Raw genomic sequence first — 23,835 nt, 5'->3', positions numbered from 1 at the left:
TCCTGGCAATTGTTCTAATTATTATATTTACTCTAAATAGCAGAAAAATAACGCAAACGCAAAAAGAAAACGCCCCAGAAATAAATATAGTTAACCAATGCTAAAGCTAAGGCGAAGGCTATCATTTGATTTAACCAAATGGACATGGATGGAGTCGTCTTTACAATTTTATTAAACAAGTTTCCTATTAGCTTTGGGGTACAATACAACTGATTAAATTTTAGACAACCTATTTTGAGTTTACCTTTAAAAGGTTCAATCTTTTAGTTTTGGGTAAACATTAATTTGAATAAGTACTAACTGTTATCCAAAGACAAATGTGGATTTCAGAGTTGAAGTCTAAATATCTAAATATGTGTTTATTTTGGTTTACACTACATCTTGATACTAGAATATTCTTTCAAATTTTAAAACTAGTCTGCGTAGAATCTTTTGAGATACAACACTTGGAAAGTTTATTGAGTTTTCCTTTTCAGGCAGTTCTAAAAACTTGTTCCACTGGTCTTATAAAGAAACTAAAGTAAGGACTTCTTAGAAGTTAAAAGCATTTGGTGTGATAATTTAAGAAAAGTTCCTTGATTTAAAACATTACCAGAAAATAGAATGATGTTTAAAAATACTGTTTTTTTTTAGCCTCTGAGCTGAGGCCTAGGTTCGGAAGGCAATAATCAAAACTAAAGCGAACTCTGGAGTTGTAATTCACAACTAGTTTAAGCATTGAAATATTACAACCTTAGAGTATTTAGCAAAGTCAAATAGAAGAGTTTTTGTTGCTATTAATAAATGACTTCGAGTCTATGTAAACGATTGTTTAATTAACACTTAAGGCTAATAACAAGCATTTAAGATTTAAAGCAAATAATAAAAGTAACTAAATTTAGCACTGAAAGCTAAATTAATTTATTTTCGGCTCTGATGAGATATTTTACAGGAATATGGAAGAAAATGTTAATTTCAATTGCTTAATTATTTAAATGCTATATATTTACTATTTTCAAGCGGGAAAAGAAGACCATTTTGAGCTTAACTTAATAATTGATCAAGTTTCTAATAGTATAAATTATTATGTACAGAACTGATTTTACACATTTTATAACACATTATTAAATCATGTTCAACAAATAAATAAAACATTGCATAAAGATGTTTTTAGATAGATTAAGACCAACTTTTAGCTGTTTGTTTTGCATAATTTCAGTTGTATTTTTACATCTTTAGAGGCAATCTTGTGTTGGCAATTTGCTGTCCGTTCGATCGTTGATTCAATGTAAATTTGAAATTTACGTACTCTAACATAAACAAGTTTTGATCATAAAAACACTTTATACATAAACCCATACACATACATAGATATGGTTGGCAATTTTAAAAGTAACGAAAGTAAAAATTTTAGTATAGAAATGTATTAGGAATAAATTCAGGAAACTAGTTGGCAAACTTCCTCTCCAGAAAAACTGAATAGAAGAGAAAAAGGAAAAAAAGGAATTTATTAAAAATGGAAGACAGGATAAAGATGATTTTTATTTTAAATAGAAAAATCATAACAAATATTCAAGCTTGCTAAATAAAACAACTTTTTATAAAAAAAAGTTTTAAAATTAAATGTTTTTAAAAGGCCAAAGTAAAGTATAGTAAAGTAATAACTTTAAAGACAAAAAAGCTGAATTTAAAATAAGTTTTTCTATTTGATTTTTAATTGAAATAAGAGGTAAAATTCAAACAGGAGTTTAGGCTAGAATCTCTGATCTAAAGTAACCAATTGATTGAGTTCGATTTACCCCAAAAGATTGAACTTCTTGACTACGCCTATGTAAGAAATGTTCTTGGCATGTGCCACAAATTGCACTCATCGATTGCCATTTGGTTAGGATAAAAGTGAGTCATTTAAATTTCCACTTGGCCCCTCCACCGCCATAATCATTTGCGATATGGATATATCTATAGTTAGACAAATGTTCATATGTACATATGTATGTGTCGTTCAATGACCTTACACCCACTGGCTAGTTTAGTTTCGCGTGACTATATTCATATTAGATCATCATCAGCATCATTAAGAACAATGCGAATAATACATTTCATGTTAAAAATATTTTTTGGACTCTCTGTTCTGTTTATTCACAATTTTTGAAGCGTATAGCAAAACATAAATACACCAAATAACTACTAGAAAAATATACAAAAACAATAGAGAGTTCAATCAACTTCCTGTTGGTGGAAAACTAGCATTCACAGGATTTTTAAGGTAATGTTTTTCTTTTGCATAAAAATTCAATCTTAAATGATTAATGTCTTAATAAGGAGTCGATTGCGTGCTCCAGGCGTAAACTAGGCGACAACTTTTAAGCCATTGAACAGAAAACATACTCATAAATTTCTCAAAAGAAAAAAAAAAGGTAGAAAGAAAAACGTCAAGTCAACCGGACATTATTCAAATTTCTCCAACACACTTTGGCAACATCATGGCATTTGGAGGTGGGTGGGGGGAGGCCATCATAAACCGCCTGGACAACAGCGACATGGACAGGTTCTCTTGGACATGTAACGGCGTTTAGATTGGCAAATTTAAAAGCCATAAGCCATATGCCCCACGAATTGCTGTTTAGCAAGGCCATTGGAATCAATCTAGGATTAAGTGCCTCATCGCATAGCGTCACAACAATTGTCCGGGCTGTTGACTCCACTCCTCGCCAAGTCACGCCACGCCAATGTAACTTCACCTTCATTCAATTGCTGGTCGTAATAATAAAGTGATTGCATTGTGGTTACCAATATAATGGTATCATAATGGCATAAACATTAAAACAAATTGATATCAATTTACCAACAATATATGCACAAATGTAACCTGGTCGGGGCCGGCTTTTGGCCAGGGCAATTGAACTCCCTAGGCAGAAGCCATCTGTGAGCCATATACATACAAAAATATATGGTCGAAACATATTCTCCACCGCCCTCGCACCTCTCCTTCATCTCTTTGTCTGTCTTTTTTCGAATTCTGATTCTATTTCGATGGCCAATAACAGTATAGACCAGTTCCAGTTCCGAGTTGAAGTTGAAGTTGAAGCTGAAAGCGCCGTTTGATGCTCTAATTTATACAGCATACTGATGAGTTGACCGCTGCACAAGTGGCCATTGCCACTGCCACTGCGAATTGTGTTCCCCCTCCTCTCTCGCTCCCTCTCTCTCTCTCTCTTGCCCACTCTCTGTCTCATGGTCGATCTATCGGTTATGTTATCCCAAGCCAAAAAGGCGGCATGATCATGAATAGAAGAAAAGAGAAAAAAAGTGGCTAAGCCAGTGGAGTATTACTACTCACCACTCACTCAGCGAAACCCCCAGGAAGCTTAAATCGTATTTATTTCAAACTGAGAATTCTAGTTAAAAGACGTGTCTCTTCAGAGTGATTAAGTGAACATACAAATCTTTAAAAGTTAAACTTAACAATTAAATAGATAGATACTACAAGCGCCTTAAAATATATCTTGTTTTTCATACCCAACAAGTTTGCAATCTGGAGATCTATCAAATTAATATTTTTTTTATTTACAAATTATTATACAAAATTTTTTTCATAACATAACAAAAATTTGCAACCCATTATTGAAAACATATTCATCTTTGGCAGATGATTAAAATACATATAGAATAAAAGCGTTTCAAAAAGTTTAAAAAGATTAAAAATAACTGAACAATTTGTAATGATTTTTATTTTAAATTGGTTAAAAAAAATGTATTAAAATTTTAATAGAATATTTTTGTACTAGTAATATTTCTGTTTTTATTTTTATTAGAATAATGTTTGGAAAATTATTATTTTTGTTTTTTTTATTACACAAATTTTTAATAGAACTGAAATAGATTTTTTTGTTTTTTTTATTACACAAATTTTTAATAGAACTGAAATAGATTTTTTTGTATAATATTGTAAAATATTATATTAAATATATATAATATTATAAAATATTAAAGTAATTTTTAATAGAATTGAAATAGAATTTTTTTGTATAATATTGTAAAATACCTATATTGTACGAGTAACATTTTTGTTTTTATTTTATAGAATAATTTATGTAAATTTGTTTTTTTTTTACACAATATTATATATATAATTATATATATAATATTAATATTAAAGTATTAATGTAATTTTGAATAGAATGCAAATAGAATTTTTTGTATAATATTATTGTTTTCTAATACAAAAAATGTTACAAATTACTACAAAATTTAAATGATTGTATTGAAGCAAAATAGAATAAAAAAAATTTTAGTCATGTCGTGTCAGATCAAAGCTCAAATGAAGATCGAGATCGAGATCGAGATATTTTGTAATTTAAATAATTTTCAAGTCGTTATTTAAAGCGTTTCTCTAATATCTTAAAGGAGGAAATTATTCTTAAACCAAACTTACTACCTCTTTATAATCTTTTTTTATCAACTTTTAATTGGATAGAAGTTTTTGAATTAAGAATAGTTTTTTATAATGGGCTCATGATTATCTTAATGTTTTTCTATTCTTATGATTTCATAGCTCTATGAAAATATTTGTATAATTGTTTGCATTTTCATTTTTGTCTTTGGTCTAGTTTCAAAACATCTGTTATATGATTTAAAAAATGTTTTTTATTTTAACATAGAAAGTTTTGAATTAAACTTTTTTAAATTTTGAGTAATATATGAAAATATGGCCTTTTTTCTCATTAAATATAATTCAAATTTAAAGAAAATTTAATGTAATTCCTGAAGCGTTTTTCAATAGGTTCAATAGGTTTCAAAAAGTTTTAAAATTAATGTCAAAGTTGTATCCATATTAAAAACCACTAATTTGAAATCTTTATTTAATTGTATTTTAATCACTTTTGTGGAAATATAGAAAAAGTATAGCCTGTTAAGCTAAAAGTAAAACTTAATGCAAATGGCTTATTAGCTAATCTGAATTAGCTTTCATTATCCTTTATCTATATTTAATTTAAAAAATATTCTTTATTTAAGCATAAAACTTCTGTTCCATATTCCTGAAAGACAATGTAATTTTGGGATCTTTAAGTTCCTATTTATTGTACTTTAAGCAACTTTTTATTAGCAAGGTTGTAAAAATGATACTTAATTAAATACCGCCTGAGGCTGTTCATTGAGAAACCCCATGAAATTAAGTTTAGTAAGTACTAAAATCAACAAGCCTCTATGGTTATGTATTAAAATATAAACTGCAGTAGCAGATGAGCCATAAATATGATTTTAAGTGCCCATCAATAGGCAACAATTGCGTAGTTAAAGTGTGAGTATTAAGTATCAATTTAAGAACGATTTTCTCCTCACGGTCTTCATCATAATCATTGAGCCTGGGCAGTATTTAGTTTTTTTTCTTTAAGTGTAGAGAAGAATACCACCTGACCAGTTGGCAAGAATGGAAATATTTGTAGTGGTTAGCGTTTAATTGAAATGCATTTGGCTTGTTTGCTGTCAATCAGAGACCGAGAAGTGAAGGAGTTCGAGACCGGATTCCTGATAGTGGTTCAAAATGTGGAGCCTGGAGATGCATGATGCACGCGACGACCCTATGGAGACATTATTGTTGGAGTCATCATCAGAGTGTTGCTGCTTGTTACACGCAGTTCACCCATTATGGGTAAATGCATCCTGCTGTGCTCCTCTCAACTTCTTCACCAATCGCTGATAATGATCTAATAATTAAGTGACTGCCCTGGTTCTAGCTACACTCCTAACCGTTATTTGAGCACATTTTCATGTTTATTGCCGGCAATTGATAATAAGTATGCGACCGCCAAACCAAAAAACCGTACACAAAATGCATTTTTCAATCGTTATTTATGAATACAATTGCAAGTTTGTTTAGCCATAGCATGAACACGTATCAATATAACTAGCTCCTGCTGCCTGGTGCCTGCTGGCGGCAGCCTGGATGGCCAACCACATGAACTGGTTTCGGCTGCAAGAAACAAACAGACAGACGGACGTACGGACAGACAGAAATACAAACGCAACTTCGGGCTACATCTTCTTACCTGAACCTGGGACGTGTGCCAAAAAAAAAAGTTTGCATAAGTTTTTTTTTTCTCTTTTCTTCTCCTGGACCAAGTTGCCTCCTTTTTACAGTTAAAGATTTATGGATCATGTTGAGGAAAATGGCAAACAGATACGTGGATAATTCCGTGAGTGTGTGTGCAACTAGAACACGATAAGGTCTTTGCCAGGGGCAGGCAGTTAGAGTCATACCCAAACCGAGACACTGAGACTGAGATAGATATTCTGATCTGCATTTTACATCGATTTAGATTCCAAATTCAAACCAAAACGTAACCGTTACAAACACATGAAAACTAATTCGACTAATCATATAAAATCCCCCATCCTCTCCATCTCCATCTAAGATCAAACATTTCTCAACCTCTCTCAGTCATAAAAAACACAACCGAAAACACAAAAAAATGTTAAGGGGGGAGACCGCAGTATCTAGTATCTGATGTTTATTTCTGTGTGCCCAAGAACTGTATTTGGTTCGATAATGTATATGAAACTTTCTAAATAAATAAAAAAAAAAGCAAAAAAATAACCCAAACCAAAACTGTAAATGCAGCCAAAGCTAATAGTAAATAGTTATATGCATTTGAAGTGGCGTCGCCAACTAAAGCATAATTATTGCCTTACCCAAGATTGGCCATACAGATTCAACAGTTTTCCAGAGAGGTTTTCATTCGAGATTCGAGACCGAGACGAAGCACGTTCGCAGCAGACATCAACTGCAACTGCAACTCTAACTCCTCCATGGTCGTCGCATCGTCATCCCCAAGATCCGCAGCAGTTAGAGCCAAGTTAGATAGAGCCAAAAGACGACAAGTGCGTTTCTTCTTCGAACTTGTACTTGCCTGCAACTTGCCATGTGCTTAACTGTTTTTAATTGAAACCAGTTTGTGGTAATTGTTTTTCTTTTTTCTATAATTTCTTTCTATTTATTTTCCCCCTGGTTTTTTTTTTAACCCAACTCGCCACGACACACGCCTTTTGCAGGCTCCGAAAATATATAATCCAATGAATAATTCTAAACCCAAGTCAATAGTCTCTGAGACCTTATCTCAGTCGCACGTGTGAAGAGCACTAATAAGTAAATTCTATTTTCCAAAATGAAACTCCAAAGTGTCCTCCCACTTTGTGGTCTCTTCTTTCTTTTTGGACTCCAGCAAGTCATCTCGACATCAGATGAACACAGCGTGAGTGGTCCTGTGAATAGTGAAAAGTTAAATTGAATCTCAATGATTAATCTGTTTACACATATAGGAACGCGGTTTCTCAAATGACGAAGAGACTCTCTGTTCAGCATATTGTCACAAGTCCGTGAAATTCATACTAGCATATACACTCGAGTTAAAGGAAAAGATCAAAACGCTGGAACAGAATCATTCCGAGGGAGAGAATAGTCAACTAAGTAAAGCAGTTGAGACTTTGCAAACTAAAATTGAACAACAGAATATACACATAGCTAGTATTGACGATTTCATAACGAATACGATTAGCAGTCTTAAAATTGAAAATGAAAAATTACAGAAAATAAATTATGAAAAGTCAATGGAGACGAAAGCAAAATATGAAAATGAGATAGAAAATTTAAATAGAGAAATAAAAGAGTTGACAGATAATTTAGATATGGTTCAACGAGAAGCAGCAAAGAATATGGAGGAAAGGACTGCTGAAGAAAATACTTTAAGAGATAATATTGAACAAATCTTGGCAGACAATAAAGAGGAGAGAGAGGAAGCCAGCAATAGGCAAATTCAAATCGAAATGAAATTAAACGATGAAATAGAGAACTTAAAAGAGAAATTGGCCAACCAAAAAGCAAATCTAGATGAAGCAATCATAGAACTTGGCCTGAAAAAGAAGGAATTGGATGAATATCATCTTAAAGAAAAGAATTCTGGCGATGAAATTGATGAATGTAAGTCTGATGTTTTATCTTTAAAAAAGAAATTGGAAAAATCCCAAAGTCAATTGACTGACTTAAAGAAGGAATTGAAAGAATATCAGTCTAATGAAAAGGATTCCGGTGATGAAATGAAAGAATGTAAGTCTGATATTTTATCTTTAAAGAAAAAATTGGCTGATTCCAAAATGGAATTGGAAGAATATCATTTAAAAGAAAAGAATTCCGGCGATGAAATTAAAGAATGCAATTCAGATCTTTTATCTTTGAAGAAAAAATTGGATAAATCTCAAAGTCAGTTGAGTGATTCAAAGAAGGAATTGGAACAATATCTGTTCAAAGAGAAGGATTCCGGCGATGAAATTAAAGAATGCAAGTCAGATCTTTTATCTTTAAAGAAAAAATTGGAAAAATCTGAAAGTGATTTGACTGACTCAAATCATTTAGTTGAAAGACACTCTCTACAACTAAATCAAACTGAGATAAATCTAATCAAGTGCCAGGAAAGATCTTCAAAAACTGGTTGCAAAGGCCTCCCATCGGGAATTCATACAGTTGAAATTCCCGGACTCAAGACAATTGCTCCTCTCTGCAACGGAGATATAGAAGGTGGCGGTTGGATAGTTATCCATAAACGATTTGACGGCAGCGTTGTCTTTCAAAGATCTTGGTATGAGTATCGTAACGGATTCGGTAACAAGGAGGGCGAGTTCTTCATTGGGCTCGAGAACTTGCATCGCATTACCAATTCCCAAGTCTATGAATTGTACGTGCAACTAGGATATTTCAATGGAACTTACCTCTTTGCCAGATATGATAATTTCAGAATTGGTAATGAAGCAACGAAGTACAAGTTGGAGTCGTTGGGAGAGTTTAAAGGGACAGCTAGGAATGCTATGGGCAGGGATGTGAATCAAGCATTTTCCACTTTTGACCATGACAATGATCAATGGAAATACGGAAATTGTGCAACACGTGATGGTGCCTGGTGGCACAAGGATTGTAGCTGGATGTAAGTCACTAGTTTAAAATAACCTTTTAGAAAACAAGTGTTAACAAATGTCTTTTTCATTAGCCGCCTCAATGGAAAACATTTCCAAAGTGAAGTCGACGATTGTACTAGCATGAGCTGGGGCAATTGCAATTGTCTCAAATCTGTGCAGATGCTTATTCGACCAAAATAAACTTTTCATCCTATCTAAAAATCAAAGGAAATCAGTCTAAAACGGAGCATTAGCAAAATTTGATAATTTACCACCTCTTCTTAGCCCACATCTCTTTTGTGTGGACAATGTCTTCTTCGTACGTTATGTTCCTTTGGTTCCTTTAATTTATATAAATATTCTTATTGAAATGCTTCAAAAATATATGAATTAAATCGATGAAATATTCTTTTGTTCAGTATTGTGTTTTAAACAGTTGTTTCAACGTGACGACTTGAGTGGGAAATGTTTTATTTGTTTCATCTATATAATTAACAAATGATGATAATGATTGAAAAAATGAAAGATCGATAAATCGCGTTAGGACGAACTATCGAGGTTGGCGGATCTGCTTAGTGATCTTTCTGACTGATGTATAATTCATTGAGCTGTCCAACCCTGGGCTTAAAGATCTTTCTGACCAATCTATAATTCATTTAGCTGTCCAATGCAAATCCTGGGCATAAAGATCTTAGGAATAGGTAAATTACGACGCCAAAGCATATATTTCGGGACTGTAAAGGGAAATTCTACAGATCGGATTAGAAAATGGATATGTTGGCAGTCCTAAATTTCCCGAAAATACTATCCAATGTTAAGATATACCTAAACTTATTCACTTTGAAGAGCTGTTGGGTTTTTTAAATGGTTCCTTCAAAATTTGTCTAAATTGGACAATACCAAACCGAGGATTAATCTTTACTAACTTTGCCCATAACTTAAAATGGGCTGACCTAATTTTGGGTACAAATTTTGAGATCAATAATACCAACAGAATAATAAAATTTATGAGTATGTAATCTAATGCTTGTGCATTGCCAACAAAACCTTTCAAAAGTGTTTAAAATTCGTTTCATGGTCTATTATTATAATAGATAAATGTAAGTAGATAATAAAGCTTGATTCTTTATTAAGACTGCTGGCAAACTTAGGGTAATTTTCTTATTCATTTATTTATTAGTCTCGACCAACCGAGCAGACGATAAAAGATAGTGAGACAAAAAATTAGCTTAAAACAGGAGTGTTAGCCTTGAGCTAACAAGTAGCTAAAGACTAGATTCCAAGCCTGTGATATTTATTTGTTTCTACAATGGACCAGCTTTGGCACAACTTATAGCCAAAGAGGTCAAGGATGGCCTTCAGGCTGAATAATATTTACGAGATTATTAGTTTTCGAACGAAATAGCAATGAGTTGAATGGAATAAGCAAAATATCTAAAGAAATGTGTGTGAATGAAAAAGAAGTGCAGAATAATTTGTTTAGTTTCCTTAGTTTCCTTCCTCAAATGGATGCAGATCTTTTAATCATTCCAGTGCTTTATAAGTGACAAGTTCAATTGTCAGACATAATATTGAACAAACATAATATATTATTACACATCTCATATACAAATCTAAACTTACTTCTCTATTAATAACTCCATTAAGCCTTACAAATATTAATAAAAATTAATATTTAGTTTTATTTAAATGATCTGAATTAAGACAAGACTAAACAAAAATGGTATGTAAATCCTTAAATTGTAGAAATATCAACCAAGAAATGAGTTATTAAACAACTTGAAACCAGCTAAAAATGCTAAAAATTCATATACTGAATTGCATTATAATTTAATAGATGTTGATTGAACAAAATCAGTAAAAAATCTATCTATTAAGGCTAAACTGATATTAAGAGTAAGCTTATAAATCACAGGAAAAGGAAAGGTTCAAATTCATTCAAGTCCTCGGAAAATATAGTTAAAATTCGATAATTGTCTTACTATATTTTCAAAGCTAAACTAAAAAAAAGAGTAAATAGTTTCTTAGATTCACCTAATTCCATAGTAGCTTAAATTATGGTCTACATTTAATTGGAAATGGTGTCAGATTGATTGCCCTTTAATACATATATACAGACGTTAAATTTTCCCTCTGTGTAGTTGCCGTAAGTTCCACTTGAAGTGTCGCTTTTGGGAAAGTTTATTTTTGTTTTTGTTATTTTTCCTCACCTTGTTCTAGTTTAATTTTCACTCTGCATTCCGCACTGGAGTGTGACTAAAATGAGTAAATTGTTATAAATTAACCAAGACAAAATGACAAATGATGCTTCTTTGCGATTAGCCAGAGAGGTTAAGGTTCTTATTAAATTGAGAGCGAAGACAATCGAACGGTAGAAGTTGCCGCTTCACTTGGCGTATACTTGATATGCGATATCAAGTACCTACCCATGTCTGTACATATGTATCTCAGTCTCAGTCCCCTACCCATTACTATCTCTGTCATACTGTCAGTGTGTCTGATGTGTGTGTTTGTGTTAATTAGTCTTGAAGATTTTCTTATACAATTTGTCAAAACAAACTTATACTTTCGAGATATAAGAGCGTGTAAAGCCCGAATGTAAAGTAGAAATGGAAAGAAAAACTAGTTTCAGATCGTCTCTGCTTTGCAATTGCAGCCAAGACTTTAAAAACTTTTTACTTGGCCAAAGCCAAGCTTCAGTCGCTCCAGCGACGGCGACCTTGATAGACGTGTCTAGCGGTCTATTCCCCCCCTAAAAGAAGAAACGAAAAAAGAAAGAAGAAAATTAAAGAAAAAGAAATTAACAAACCAAAAAAAAAAGTCTTCAAAGAGTCGCGCGCGTCGCATTCGAATTCGTCTTTGGTCGTGGTCGTGTTACTTAAAGCTTTCTATTAAAAAAAAAAAAAAAAAAACTATAACAAAAAAACATGTGGCCAATTGTTGTTGTTGATGTTGCATTTCATGTGTGTCTTGTTGCAAATGATTCAAAAATGTGGCATAAAAAATGAAACAAAAAAAAAAAAACAAAATGCCTTCAATGTTGTTGTGAATTGTGAAAATGCATGCAAAATTCAAAAATTTGTAAAAGTGAAAAATAATCCTTAAGAAGACAAAATCATCCAAAAACGGAAAACTACATTTCTCTACAAGGTGTTAATTTATTCATCTAATTTTTCCAACCTGACGCTGTGAGTAAGAGTTTCAAGTTGAAGTTGAAGTTGAAATTGAGTTTGTTGTTTTGCCCTTTATTTTTTTTTTCTGTTGTGTTTCTGTGTGTCTTGTGAGAGGAGGAAGACAAGGGGTAAAGACTTATTAGAGCATTAACTTGCCCATGCCCCAAACACTGCTTTAGTTTAGGTCACTAAGCACTAGCCAAAAATAGAGAAAAAACAAAACAAAAATTAAGATTTTCTACTATTTTTGGAAGGAGAAAGTAATTTGCCAAAGATATACAACAAAAAAAAAAAAAGTAAATTGAAATCACTGTCCAAGCGGCAGGCAAACGCCGGCCATTGCCCAGTCAGAGTCGTCTCCTTTCTTCCTCATCTACTACTTTATCTCGGCGTTCAGTGCTCTGTCGTAATTTAGTTTTAACAACTATCTGGAAACCGTTGGCCAGCCCTACAAGTTGGCTAAAAGCATAAGCATAAGTACATATTAAAGCACATTAAGGCGGCGAGCAAATGATGCGCTCCTCTGGCCACACAATGGACGTGAACAAACAACAACAACAACAACGAAAAAAATTAACTCAAAAAATGGAAAAGAAAAAAAAAATGTATATAAAGAGGGAATAAATTTGAAATTTGTTATTATGTGAGGTTGGCGTGTTCTAAGTGTTAAAAGTACGCCGAGTGTGACGTCGACTGGCTGCACCTCGCTGTTTGGTTGCTACACTCTGCACTCGGAAGTGAAGCCCACATCACATCCCATCCCATCGTATCCACATCCCATCCCATGCTAGAGCCAACTTCAATTCCACCAATTCCACCGACCAGCTTCAGACAATGGAGCAGAACTAACTCTAGAATCTGCGTGTGCATGTGAATATGCTTGGGTTACAATGCGTTGTAGTTGTTGTTGTTGTAGTTGCAGTTGTTGTTGTTGTTGTAGTGCAAATCTATACCCTAACCAGCGAACAAAGAATTTATCCAATTAAAATCAATATGTGAGTGCAATGATTCAGCTTATTAGAAGTTGGAAGAGATCATTTGGAATGGTCTTAGCATATAGGAGAGATTTGGTTAGAGTGGACTTGGGTTGCCAAAGAGTATAGGAATTTTTCCTAAAGAGAAGACGTTAACACATTTCCAAAGACCTAAAGATATCAGAAAAAAAATCTGTTTTGTTAGCTTGTTTATAAACACAGACATCTGTGTCATAAATTGTTTGCCTTTCTATGGTATAGTTATATTTACAAATAGACTAAAAGCCATTTTTAAGGGGATTTCTAAGAAAATGCTAGTTTGTTTTGTATTGAATTGTTTTCAGTTTGGTTTAATTTTACAAAACTAAATCAGTTGGGAAGTAAATATTTTTTAAGATATTCAACAATATATTACAAGCAAACATGAAGTGTATTAAAATATAATCTAATTTGTGAGAGTTGATAATAAATGAAGATAATTTACTAAGTTCTGTTTAGAAATTTGTGCCTATAAATAATTTAAAAAATTCTGACAGAGTGACAAGAACCTTCAATTCGTATTTAGTTAGTATTTCTAATTTTTTAAATCACAAATTTTTTATTTTATTATTTTACATTTTACATTTTCACATTTTTACATTTTATTTTAAAAAATTTTCTCAAAACAAATTTTTTTTACCTTTTATTCAACTTCTTTTTAAATCCTGTTAGATTTTGAAATTGCTAGACGAAATTATCACTAAGAAAGATGAATTTTATGCCTAAATCCAACACTAATGTTAACTTTATTTGTCTTTGTGGCTTAATCGAAAGGTTTTTTATATGTGATGGTCCACAAACTTATGTGAATTTGCTTCGCAATGAAAAAGTTTATTTTTATAAATGTTCCAAAACTTTAGTTGAAAAATATAATGTTCAATAAGTATTTTTGTCCTTTTTTCAAACCATTAAGCAATTTTTTTATTTTTTTATACGTAAGCATAATTTTATACTTTCGTTTTTGTTATTTCAATTATAATTTCTACAAAATTATTTCATACAAATTTCAATCTGTCAATATGTATATTTAGTATTTCCAATATGTTAAATGAAGTTTTCATGTTTAGTCGAAATTAATTTAAAATTCATTTTTACCAAAATGTTAAATTTTTACAATTCTAAAATTTGTTCAGATTGTATTTACATAATTGTGTTGATTATATACAAATTTAACCAAATTAGAGATTTCAATATGTTTGCTTACATTATAAATCTCTGAACTTGACGATCTTAAAAAATATTTCTACATATTCTTACTTGTATTGTCAATTTAGACTTTATATACGGAATTTAAAATATTTCGCCATTAGAACTAATTTCATACATAATCATTAGGAACTTGGAATTCTTTTTTTTTTTTCATCTTTATATAAATAATCCATTTATCATTCAATCAATAGCCGTCCCATGAAACATGGAAATGCCGTTAACTCTTGGCTTTTGTATAGGCATTAGAATAAATTTGTTAGTTTGTTAGTTTTGAAAGTGGCTAAAGCAAACTGTGTCATATTTATTATTGAAATAAATAAGATTTTCCATTAGTTTTCAATTGGACAGATTAAATGATTTTCACAAATGACTTAGAGTATCTGCTGTTTGGCCAACCAGCACCAGCCGACTCTGGCTCGTACCCTCCCCCATCCCCATGGCACCACCTGCGTTTTGGCTTTATGGATAGATAAATTTATGCACAGACTTAGAACAATGTGCAGCACACGCTCTTTCTCGTGTTGCCCAATAATTAATGGATGTATGGAATATGGATGGAAACAACAAAAAATAAAAACACATAGGAGGAATCATCATAATATATGCAGTCCGACGAGTTCAATTACCTGTTAATTGAGTTTAGCTGAGTGCACAAGAGTCAAGAGTTCTGGCAGAATTGTGCAGAATTGAAGTTAGACTTAGGACCACAGTCAGCAAAAGAAAATGAGGGGTTCTTCTTGGTTTTTTTGTTGTTGTTGTTGTTGTTTTCTGTTTCCCCATTTTCATTTTTGCGTTTGTGTCTGTGTTGGCAGATTTTCCCAGCATCATCAAAATCGCATCACCTTGTGCATGGTTTGAAGATATGGCTAAAACCAGGTCATTATAGCCATTAAATAAGTTTCGTTTCGAAAATGCATGAGCCAAGAGATTGAAAAGCAACAAAAAACTGAAGCCATAAACAAATCAACAAAATAATATTGTTATATTTAAATGCCATAACTGTACAGCAGGTTGAGTGATAGATGTTTAAACGAGTGACAGAGATAGGGATAGCGTTAGAGACAGAGACACAGAGACTCGCTGACTGGTCAATCAAAAAAGGTAAGAAAAAAAAAAATCAAGCCCAAGCCAACGTAAATTTTACTTTCAAATTAGGCCGCAACTGTTGCTTTTTATCGCTTTCTTCACCATTCATTTATTCTCCTCTCTGCACATTATGATTGTTTCTTTAGGGGGCTTTGGTTTTTTTTTTTTTTGGCCTTTGTTGTTCTTCTTTTGAATAGCCAGAACTACTAGATAGAAACAGTTAGGAGTCCCCAATAATTTTTGTTATTTTGTGTGTTGATTTTTTGTTTTCTTCTCGAGTTTTTTTTTTCTTTTTTTGTGTGAAATATTTATGTAAATTGCCTTGTGAGCAGCTGCTAAAGTGCAACTGATTAGCGGTATAAACGGGGATGGAGAGAAAGACCCAAGTGCAGCGCATTTGTAACGGTACCAAACACACACACACACATACACCTCGACAGACACGCAGCAAAATATTTCCCACTGCGACGCACTTGCTCCAGTGCTGGAGTGGAATAAAGTGGATTGCAGTAGTACCACCTTGTCTATACTTATTTAAACATTTGCGGGGCAGACAGAACAAGTTTTAATTGCAACATTTGTTTAAATGTTGTCCGTTAGTTAACGACACTCGGCACACCAGCAGCAACAACAGCAACAACAGGCAGGAGGTGGTGCGACTAGGTGGACTGGGTGGTTGCTCCATTTACCAAGCCAAAACTATTTTTGCCTCATTACGACTTAAAAGTAGACAGAGAGAGGGAGAGGAAGAGAGAGAGAGAGAGAGAGAGAGAGAGAGAGAAGAATGTGAAGCCAGTTTTGGACTTTTGCTTTAATTAATTGACAACAAATCTCCACTCTTTTCCCCACTCTTTTCTTGGCCATTTTTCTTTAAAGGTGTTGGAGTTGGAGAAGCTATGTGGCTTTTAAGATGTGTCACAAATCCCTACTACTACTCTCATTATTATGGCTACTACACAATGCCAGGCCAGGTGGCGGATCACCCACCCAAAAAGTTCGAAATGACAATATAATGGCTGCAAATTTACTGTTAGAGGATCTACAGGCACAACCATCACATAGTCAGCTAATCAATCTGACAAGACATCACGATGGTGATCTCTTCCATACGAATGGTAAGTAAGAAAAGTCTTTTTTTTTTTTTTTTGGGGGGGCAAAGCAAATAGAGTTGTGCCTCGGCGTTGACAACAACTTATTAGCCGCCCCACTCCAATAGCCAAATGCGTGTGTGGATGTGGTTGTTGGAGAGAATGTTGTGAAGGCTTAAGTCAATCCATCTTGATCACTCTTTTCTCCTTGTTGTAGGCATTGCCAGTATTTGCAATGCGGACACCTGCATTGGCCTATCCAGTGGAACGGCGGCTCTAGTGCGTCAAGTCAACGGTAAGAGATTAAATGTTCATAAATAGTTTTTTTTGTTTTTTCTCTCTTTTTTCAACAACAATTTTCTCCTCTATGCTGTAGATGGACTAGGTCAAGCCTCCGCCTCGCTGTCATCACAAGGCGGTCATCGCCTGAAACTTCAACAGAAATTGGTAGCTGGAGCAAGAGTGGTGGGATCTGGTGAATTAGGTACGACTAGCGGGGATTTGGATACAGGCTCATGCTCATGTCGCTGTCTACCGTATTTACCGGCCTATCGGGAGGATTTGGGCATTTGTGTGGACGACATACACGGTAGGTTTTACCCCCACGGAAGTGATGAATGAATAATTAACCAACAGGCAAACAAATGGTATGTGTTTCTGTTTCTCTCAGTGTGTGTGTGTGTGTGTGTGTGGTGCTCCATTTTGTGGCATGTTTTGGAACCCGATACCCACCACCTGGGAGCTGTTCCCATCTATTGTTTTGTCATATACAATGAAACGAGTAGATTGCCCAACTCCTCATAAGTAAAAAAAAAAACAAAATATAAAGCAAAAAGAAATGCTGTAATAACAGGCACAAAAATTGTGATTGTGCAGGGTGCAGAGAGAGGGAGAATGAAAACGAAATGTGACGCCATTGAGAGGGCCAAGTAGAGGGGAAGGGGGAAAACTATGTGTTATTATTATTATATCGAACAAATCGTTTTCTTTTGATGAAAGGAAACTTTCGCCGCAAGAAAGTAAAAACACTAAACAGATAGACAGACAGACAGACAGAAATACAGACAGCCTCTAGCTTATCAATAATGTGTGTGTGTCTTTTTCAGAGTGTTCACTATCGCCCTTTGTCAGTGGCTCATCGTCGGAGAAAATTCCATTTGTATTTTTGCCATTGCGTGGACAGATCATATATCCCAGTCGTGAGATTAGTTTTCCCAGTAAGTTGAGCGAAAAAAGTCCCCATGCCAGGTGAACTTAAATTGTTCCTCTTAACTCTCTTTAGACATACATACTCCTGTGTGTGCTGTGACGGGAGCCCAATATCTTGGATCGAATGGCTGGTCAGATTTAAGGAATCCCATCGATACGGATTATCCATTTCGCATGTTCCGCGATGAGGGAAGAAGTTTTCTTCAGTGGCTCGGCGAGGCGGAATTGCGTCAGAAGATGCAAGGTCGTTTGATTGTGGTGCATTTGGTGTGTCGTGATATGACCATTAACTTGAATGCCACCAAGAAGGCATTGATTGGTGACCAATTGATGTCTCCCCGAAATGTTCATTCCCCCTGTGTGGCCTTTCGAGTCAATGGGAGTCCAGTGAAATACGTTCACAGTGAGTAAACATCAACAATCAATGGAAAAGCCATACCGAATCCATTTCTCTCGCTCTCCCGCTGTTTAGATGTACCCGAGGTGTTCTTTCAGCCAGCCAACTCCACACGTTTGGCCTCCACTTCTGATGGCATGACCATGCGCGAGTATGTGGTCATTGGCATTTGTAGTTTACTTCTAGGACTCATCTATGTGGCCTCGGTATTCCTCTATCTGTTTATGAAGAAGCGCAAGAGTCGTCGTCACAATTCACGCAACTCCCTGGATAATTTGCCCAACGAGATTAATTATCCCAAGAACGATCAGGTCACCTATGGAGCTCCTTTTAGTCGTGTGGGCAGCATTTACTCGGCTCACAGTCTGGGCATGGGGGGGAATGAGGCATCCGCTGGGCGCCCCTCAATGAACGGCTTGAAAGACGATTTGGGCATAGTCAAGAATAATCCTCTACTCCAGCATTTCCCCCAGTTGGGAGATAGGGAACAGAATTCTGGATTTGCCAGCGATATATCTAACTCGAATTCCGAATGTGAAATGGAGGAGAAGATCAAGGTGAATATTATAAAAGTTTTATTTGACTTTAAATTTGATTTGATTTCCATTTAGACTTCTGTTCTGGTTCATCCACAGTTGAACAAGTCGCCCAAACCGGGTGCTATTGGCATGGAGAATCCGTCTTTAGAGGCCGATGATTTTCTCCAGGAGAATGAATGCTTGCCCACGGAAAATGTGGCCGTAATTGAAGATCTAATGAGTGAGGAAAAAATGGAAAATCTAAGGGCCATGGTTAGTGGAAATGTGAGAAAGAAACTCTATTTTAATCCAGCCTACTTTGAGCCACATCTATTAGCGGTAAGATGGGAATTAAGTGGAAAATAGGAACCTCTATTAACAATGGGTTTTCTAATTTGTTTTGTAGGAGCCTCCCCAAGCGGCTATAGAGTTCTTGCAAAAAATTCGGGAGGTCATTGCCATTGCCAAATATAAAATGGCTGCCAAGCGCTATCAGCCATCTCTAAATATTATACACGAAGAGGTTCCAGGGGAAGATAACAAGAGCAGCTCTGCTAGAGCCATGTACAACGTGCCGCTGCAGGAGAATCTATCGGCCAAGGAGGGTATGGGAGATAAACGGAATAGCATTGAACAATGGCTACAAAGTGTACCCAATTCGGATCAAAAGAGCATAGATCGACCCACATTGATGCAAGCTAAGAAGGGTAGTGTTTCGCCTTCTAAAGGTTCGGTGCGGAAAGAGATTTCAGCTCCCAAAGAACGTCCACCACCGCCACCACAGCATTCCATGCAGAAAGCCAAGCCAGAAGACCCGCCTCCTTCGCCTCCTTCTCTTGCCCCCATTGCAGAGTCTGTTAAATCGAAATTTCCAATTTCTTCAATTGCCAAGACTACTTATGATAGTTATTCAGCTTACTCGGCGGCTGCAAATGTCTATGGATTCGCTGGCGGAGAGATTTACAATAATCCGAAATTCATGTTGGGTGATTCACCAGCCGCCTCGCTGCGTAGTTCCTCTAGCCGTTCCAAGAGTCTGCGCAAGCGTAGTGAAGTCCTGGATCAGTTTGCTGCCGCCAATTCCACGCCCACTTCGCTCAACTCCTTCGATCGTCAGCACTATAACATGCTAAGGAATATGAAACCCTCGGATATAATTTACGATTCTCTAAAGCGCGAATTCTCGGCCAATATACCAACACCCGATTATGACAGCACTATGGAGAAGAAGATCAAGGATATCTATAGCAGCACTCAGAGCAGTATTCCATCAGTTCCGACGCCGGACTACAGTTCGTTGAGTCGCAAATCGCTGAAGCAGTTTCAACCGGACTCACCGATCTACAGACGCAAGTCACCGCAGTATTTGATAGTCGACTACGAGACGGATAGTCTGGAACGTTTGGAGCCTAGCAAACGCAAGAGTTCACACTCTTCGAGTTCCCCATCGTCCGATGTGAGCTCTCAGCTAAGTCCTAGCCTCAGTACAGCTCTACCACTTGAAGAGGAGATGGAAATAAGCCATACGGTCTATGATAGGAAAGATGGGGGTCCCATTAAGAAACGTCATCATTCCCATCATCCACATCCTCATCAGCAACATGGCAGGCAAAAGGAGGCTGCAGCCCGCATCAAATATGACACGCCCTTTCGGGGCAGCATGACCATTGAAGTGGAGCATGAGCCTCCCTCGGACTTGGAGCGTACCGACAGCGATCAATTCGAACCGGACACCTTGGATCGTAAGCCCAAGAAACAGAGCTTTTGCGACATCTCAGCCTGGCACCAGCAACAGGAACGTCAGCAACAGCAGATCGCTCCAGAACCAGATTTCAATCAGATCAATTCATTGCCCGATTTGAGTCGCCAACAGGAGCTGTCCAACAAGCCTCGCACAGCCTCTTTTATATTGAGATCGAGCAATTCTTTTCGCAATCTACGTGAGATCTACGAATCGCCCCTGGCCATCCAAGACACGAGTTGCAAATGCGAAAGACGAGAATCGATCAGTGAGATAGAGGGACGTCTTCTTACCCTAGAGGCCAAGCACTCGAGACGTCAACGGGGAATGCAGAGTTCACCCACTTTGTCCATTGTCGATGTGGCCAAAGTGAATAAGACAACGATAACGATATCATCGCCCAAGCAGCAGCAGCATCATCAGCAACAGCAAGTGAGAAAATCTCCGCCCAATCACCATTATTGCCCGCCTTTGGTGCAAAGTAAACGACCTTTGCCACCGCCGCCACCACCTGCCGCAACAGAGACCCAAACACAAGAGGAGGATACATTCAGTATGCACAGTGAGGTCACTGAGATTACAGGCGTCTCGGAGTTTGAGAACTCTTGCAACAACACACTCTCCAGTGTTATATCAGCCACCACAGAGGAGAGGAAACACACAAAAGAGGCGGATTATGATAGCACCTTGTACAACAAGAAGATTAACAGCTTGCGTAATGACTACAGCCTGACCAAGTATCTCAATCGTCGCAAGTCATCGAGGGAGGGAGACAATGTGAACGAGAATGAGAAGAAGGAGAAGACCAAACCGGAGATGGAAATTAATAATGCAAAAAACCTTAAAGAAGTTGATCTCAATCAGTTTGATGCCTTGTCCATTAGCTCCCGTTCGAATCGGAGTAGCAGTCATCTCTCGGAGCGTACCAAGGAGATGTATCGTAATGCTGGAGTTCCTGTTGGCATTGCCTATCCCCAGCGATCGGCAGCCAATTCGACCAACAATACCAACTCTGGCAATGTTGTTCAAACGGTCTATCGATGTGAGATTGAACCATCCCAGTTGACCAATGGCATGCAGATAGCTATAGGACTAAAGGATCGAGCCAAAAAGGCCAAGGACTTAAAGAATGCCTGGCGTAAATTTGTCACAATGGCAGCGAATAAATTCAGCCCCAGTCAGAGTCCGGCTCCCACATATGGGAGCAGTAAGCACTCGTCTGGTTTCTTGGAATCCCTTGAACGCGATGAGGGCATTGCCTCGATCATTGAAGACGCCGCGAGTCAGTCAACTGGGGTGGGCCTTGGCTTAGGTGGCAATCCACCTGGCAGTCAGACTTACTATGAACAGCGTTTCGGTCAATTGGATAGTGGCTACATGAGCACCGATTCGAATGAGTTGTACAAACGGCAGGTCTATGATCGTTATAATTTCAAGATGCAGACAGGACGAGGCCATCAGGTCATTCGAGTGGATACCATCGAAGACACTGAGGAGGAGAATGATAATCGATTCGAGGACCTGGAGCATATGGAACAGAGTCATAGCAGGGCCATTACAGCGCCCAATGAGGATCTTAATCTAAGTGATGCGGACTCGGATAAAACGCTGACCCGCTCACACTCTCAGACCGATTCCCATGAGCGTAATGTAAGAGGCAGTACCACTACCATGTCATCGTCCTATTCCTCATCCGAGGAGGACCATGGCCATGGTCACGGACGCAGCAGCACATGCTGCGGCTCCTCCGAAACCGATGAGGAGGAGGAGGAGACCAATACCGAAGACATGTGGGAATCGGGTGCCGAGAGCATCGAAACCCATTCAGTACTCTACAAGATGATTAGAAAGAGTTAGTTTAAGGCATTTTGTGTGCAATATTTAGAAGATGAAAGACTTTCCATAGACTTAGACTAAGCAATTAGACATTAGAAGCAATCAGTGCAATAATTTTTTTTGTCTATATAATCCTGATGCTTGCCAAACCACAAAAGGTGCAATTTATATATCATACTCTATAATTATTTTTAGTATTAAATACTTAGTTTAAGTTATACATCCAATCCAAAATCCAAGTGCAATCAATATAAATATTTATCCAAAATCAGATTATATATCGTATGCGAATTGTGATAACATAATGTCAGCAAGTCTCTTGGGCCGGAAATGTGCAATCTTAGTGTTAATTTAGATGTCTCAGTGTAAATTTTAATGAAGAGATAGCTCTAAGTTTATTTTAACATAATGTGTAAAATATAAGTTAAGAATTAATAACAATAAAAAGCAATAATTAACAATCCATTAACGAAAAATTTATGTCTTAGCCAAGAAGATTGCAGTACAAGGATTGAAGAAATTAAGCAGGAAGGGTATGCGATCTTCACAATGAACAAGGTATTCCAGTCCAAGCTGCTAAAAAACATATTTTATCGATTCAATTTCAATAACTTGCACAAAATAATATAATGATTTTATTCGAATTTTTAAAAAATCTTTTTAGGGGATAGAGCATGAATAGAATTTGTTAGCTTATAGATAGATCTTACTTAAACAATCGTGGACTGCACTTTCAAAATGTATGGCATAAAGCATTCTAATGATGCTAATACAAAATATCAAAATTGCCAATTTTTGTTTTGTAAAAGACCACAATTAGTTGGTTATTTATAACGATTGGTCCACTAGCCACCAATTTTTATCACAATTCAATGTAGTAACAAAAACAACTCAATTGTATATACAAACTTTAAAGTCCGGCCAAATAAAGAGACTGTCACTATTACTAAATTTTAGTAGTAATTAAAATTTCTGGCCAATTTTATAGTACTTTCTGTGAGGGACTTACAACCAGCAAGGGTATAAAAACTTAAGAAAGACCGATATAAGTAGGATACTTTTAATTTTGTTAACATTTCCACCATTCATCAGTTTCCTATTCTTATCTTATGGAATAAATTAAATATAATACATTAAATATTATGAAGATAAGTAAAAAACGTCAGGAACATTTTTGATTTATAAAAAAAAGTTGCATCTTATCTCGGATGTATGTGCAGTGGCTCACAGCTTATTGCAGGGGTGCAATAAAACTTTAACAGCGTGTATCTCTTAAACTATTTAAGATATCAAGAAAATTTAAATGCAGTTTTATTTAGTGGTCATTTATAATATATTCATGCACTTCATTGTTTTTCTTACTTATAAAATAACTATTAAAACTAAAACAAATGAACATCAGTGGCTTTTTCTATGTCACAGCTTATTTCGTGCACTTCACTTTACTCTAAAAATTAGTCTAAGCAAATTAAACTAGTATTTGGTGTGACCTCCCTTTTGTTTAATCACCTCTTTAATGCGTGTTTCCATCGAGGAAACCAATTTTTTTGTAACTTCAGTAGATATTTTTCCCCATTCTTCCATTAGCGCATTTTTGAGGTAATTTTTATTGGAAATTGACCTTTTCCGGATGGCCATGT

At 35.9% G+C, this 23,835-nt stretch overlaps 2 protein-coding genes across 2 annotated transcripts; both read left to right on the top strand.

The window, feature by feature from the left end:
* The first annotated feature begins 8,130 nt into the window (after positions 1-8,130).
* LOC111518748 (ficolin-2-like) lies at positions 8,131-8,958 on the top strand. The gene has a single exon (XM_023176364.1). The coding sequence runs from the start codon at positions 8,131-8,133 to the stop codon at positions 8,956-8,958; it is 828 nt and encodes a 275-aa protein (XP_023032132.1).
* A 7,344-nt stretch (positions 8,959-16,302) lies between these two features.
* LOC6643380 lies at positions 16,303-22,550 on the top strand. The gene is made up of 8 exons (XM_023176318.2): positions 16,303-16,521; positions 16,712-16,789; positions 16,871-17,083; positions 17,601-17,711; positions 17,777-18,106; positions 18,176-18,657; positions 18,712-18,957; positions 19,025-22,550. The coding sequence occupies exons 1-8, from the start codon at positions 16,317-16,319 to the stop codon at positions 22,214-22,216; spliced, it is 4,857 nt and encodes a 1,618-aa protein (XP_023032086.2). The 5' UTR covers positions 16,303-16,316; the 3' UTR covers positions 22,217-22,550.
* Positions 22,551-23,835: the final 1,285 nt, after the last annotated feature.

Source organism: Drosophila willistoni (assembly GCF_018902025.1).
Source record: "Drosophila willistoni isolate 14030-0811.24 chromosome 2L unlocalized genomic scaffold, UCI_dwil_1.1 Seg168, whole genome shotgun sequence".
Lineage (NCBI taxonomy): Eukaryota > Metazoa > Arthropoda > Insecta > Diptera > Drosophilidae > Drosophila > Drosophila willistoni.
Note: the sequence above shows the minus strand (reverse complement) of the source record. Positions and strands in the feature narration are given on the sequence as shown.

Excerpts from the sequence above, each read along its gene's own strand:
- LOC6643380 (XM_023176318.2), top strand. The coding sequence starts at position 16,317 with ATGTGTCACAAATCCCTACTACTACTCTCATTATTATGGCTACTACAC. Across the intron at positions 17,084-17,600 it reads TTGTGTGGACGACATACACG|AGTGTTCACTATCGCCCTTT; the intron begins GTAGGTTTTACC and ends TGTCTTTTTCAG. Across the intron at positions 18,958-19,024 it reads TTGAGCCACATCTATTAGCG|GAGCCTCCCCAAGCGGCTAT; the intron begins GTAAGATGGGAA and ends TTTGTTTTGTAG.
- LOC111518748 (XM_023176364.1), top strand. The coding sequence starts at position 8,131 with ATGGAATTGGAAGAATATCATTTAAAAGAAAAGAATTCCGGCGATGAA.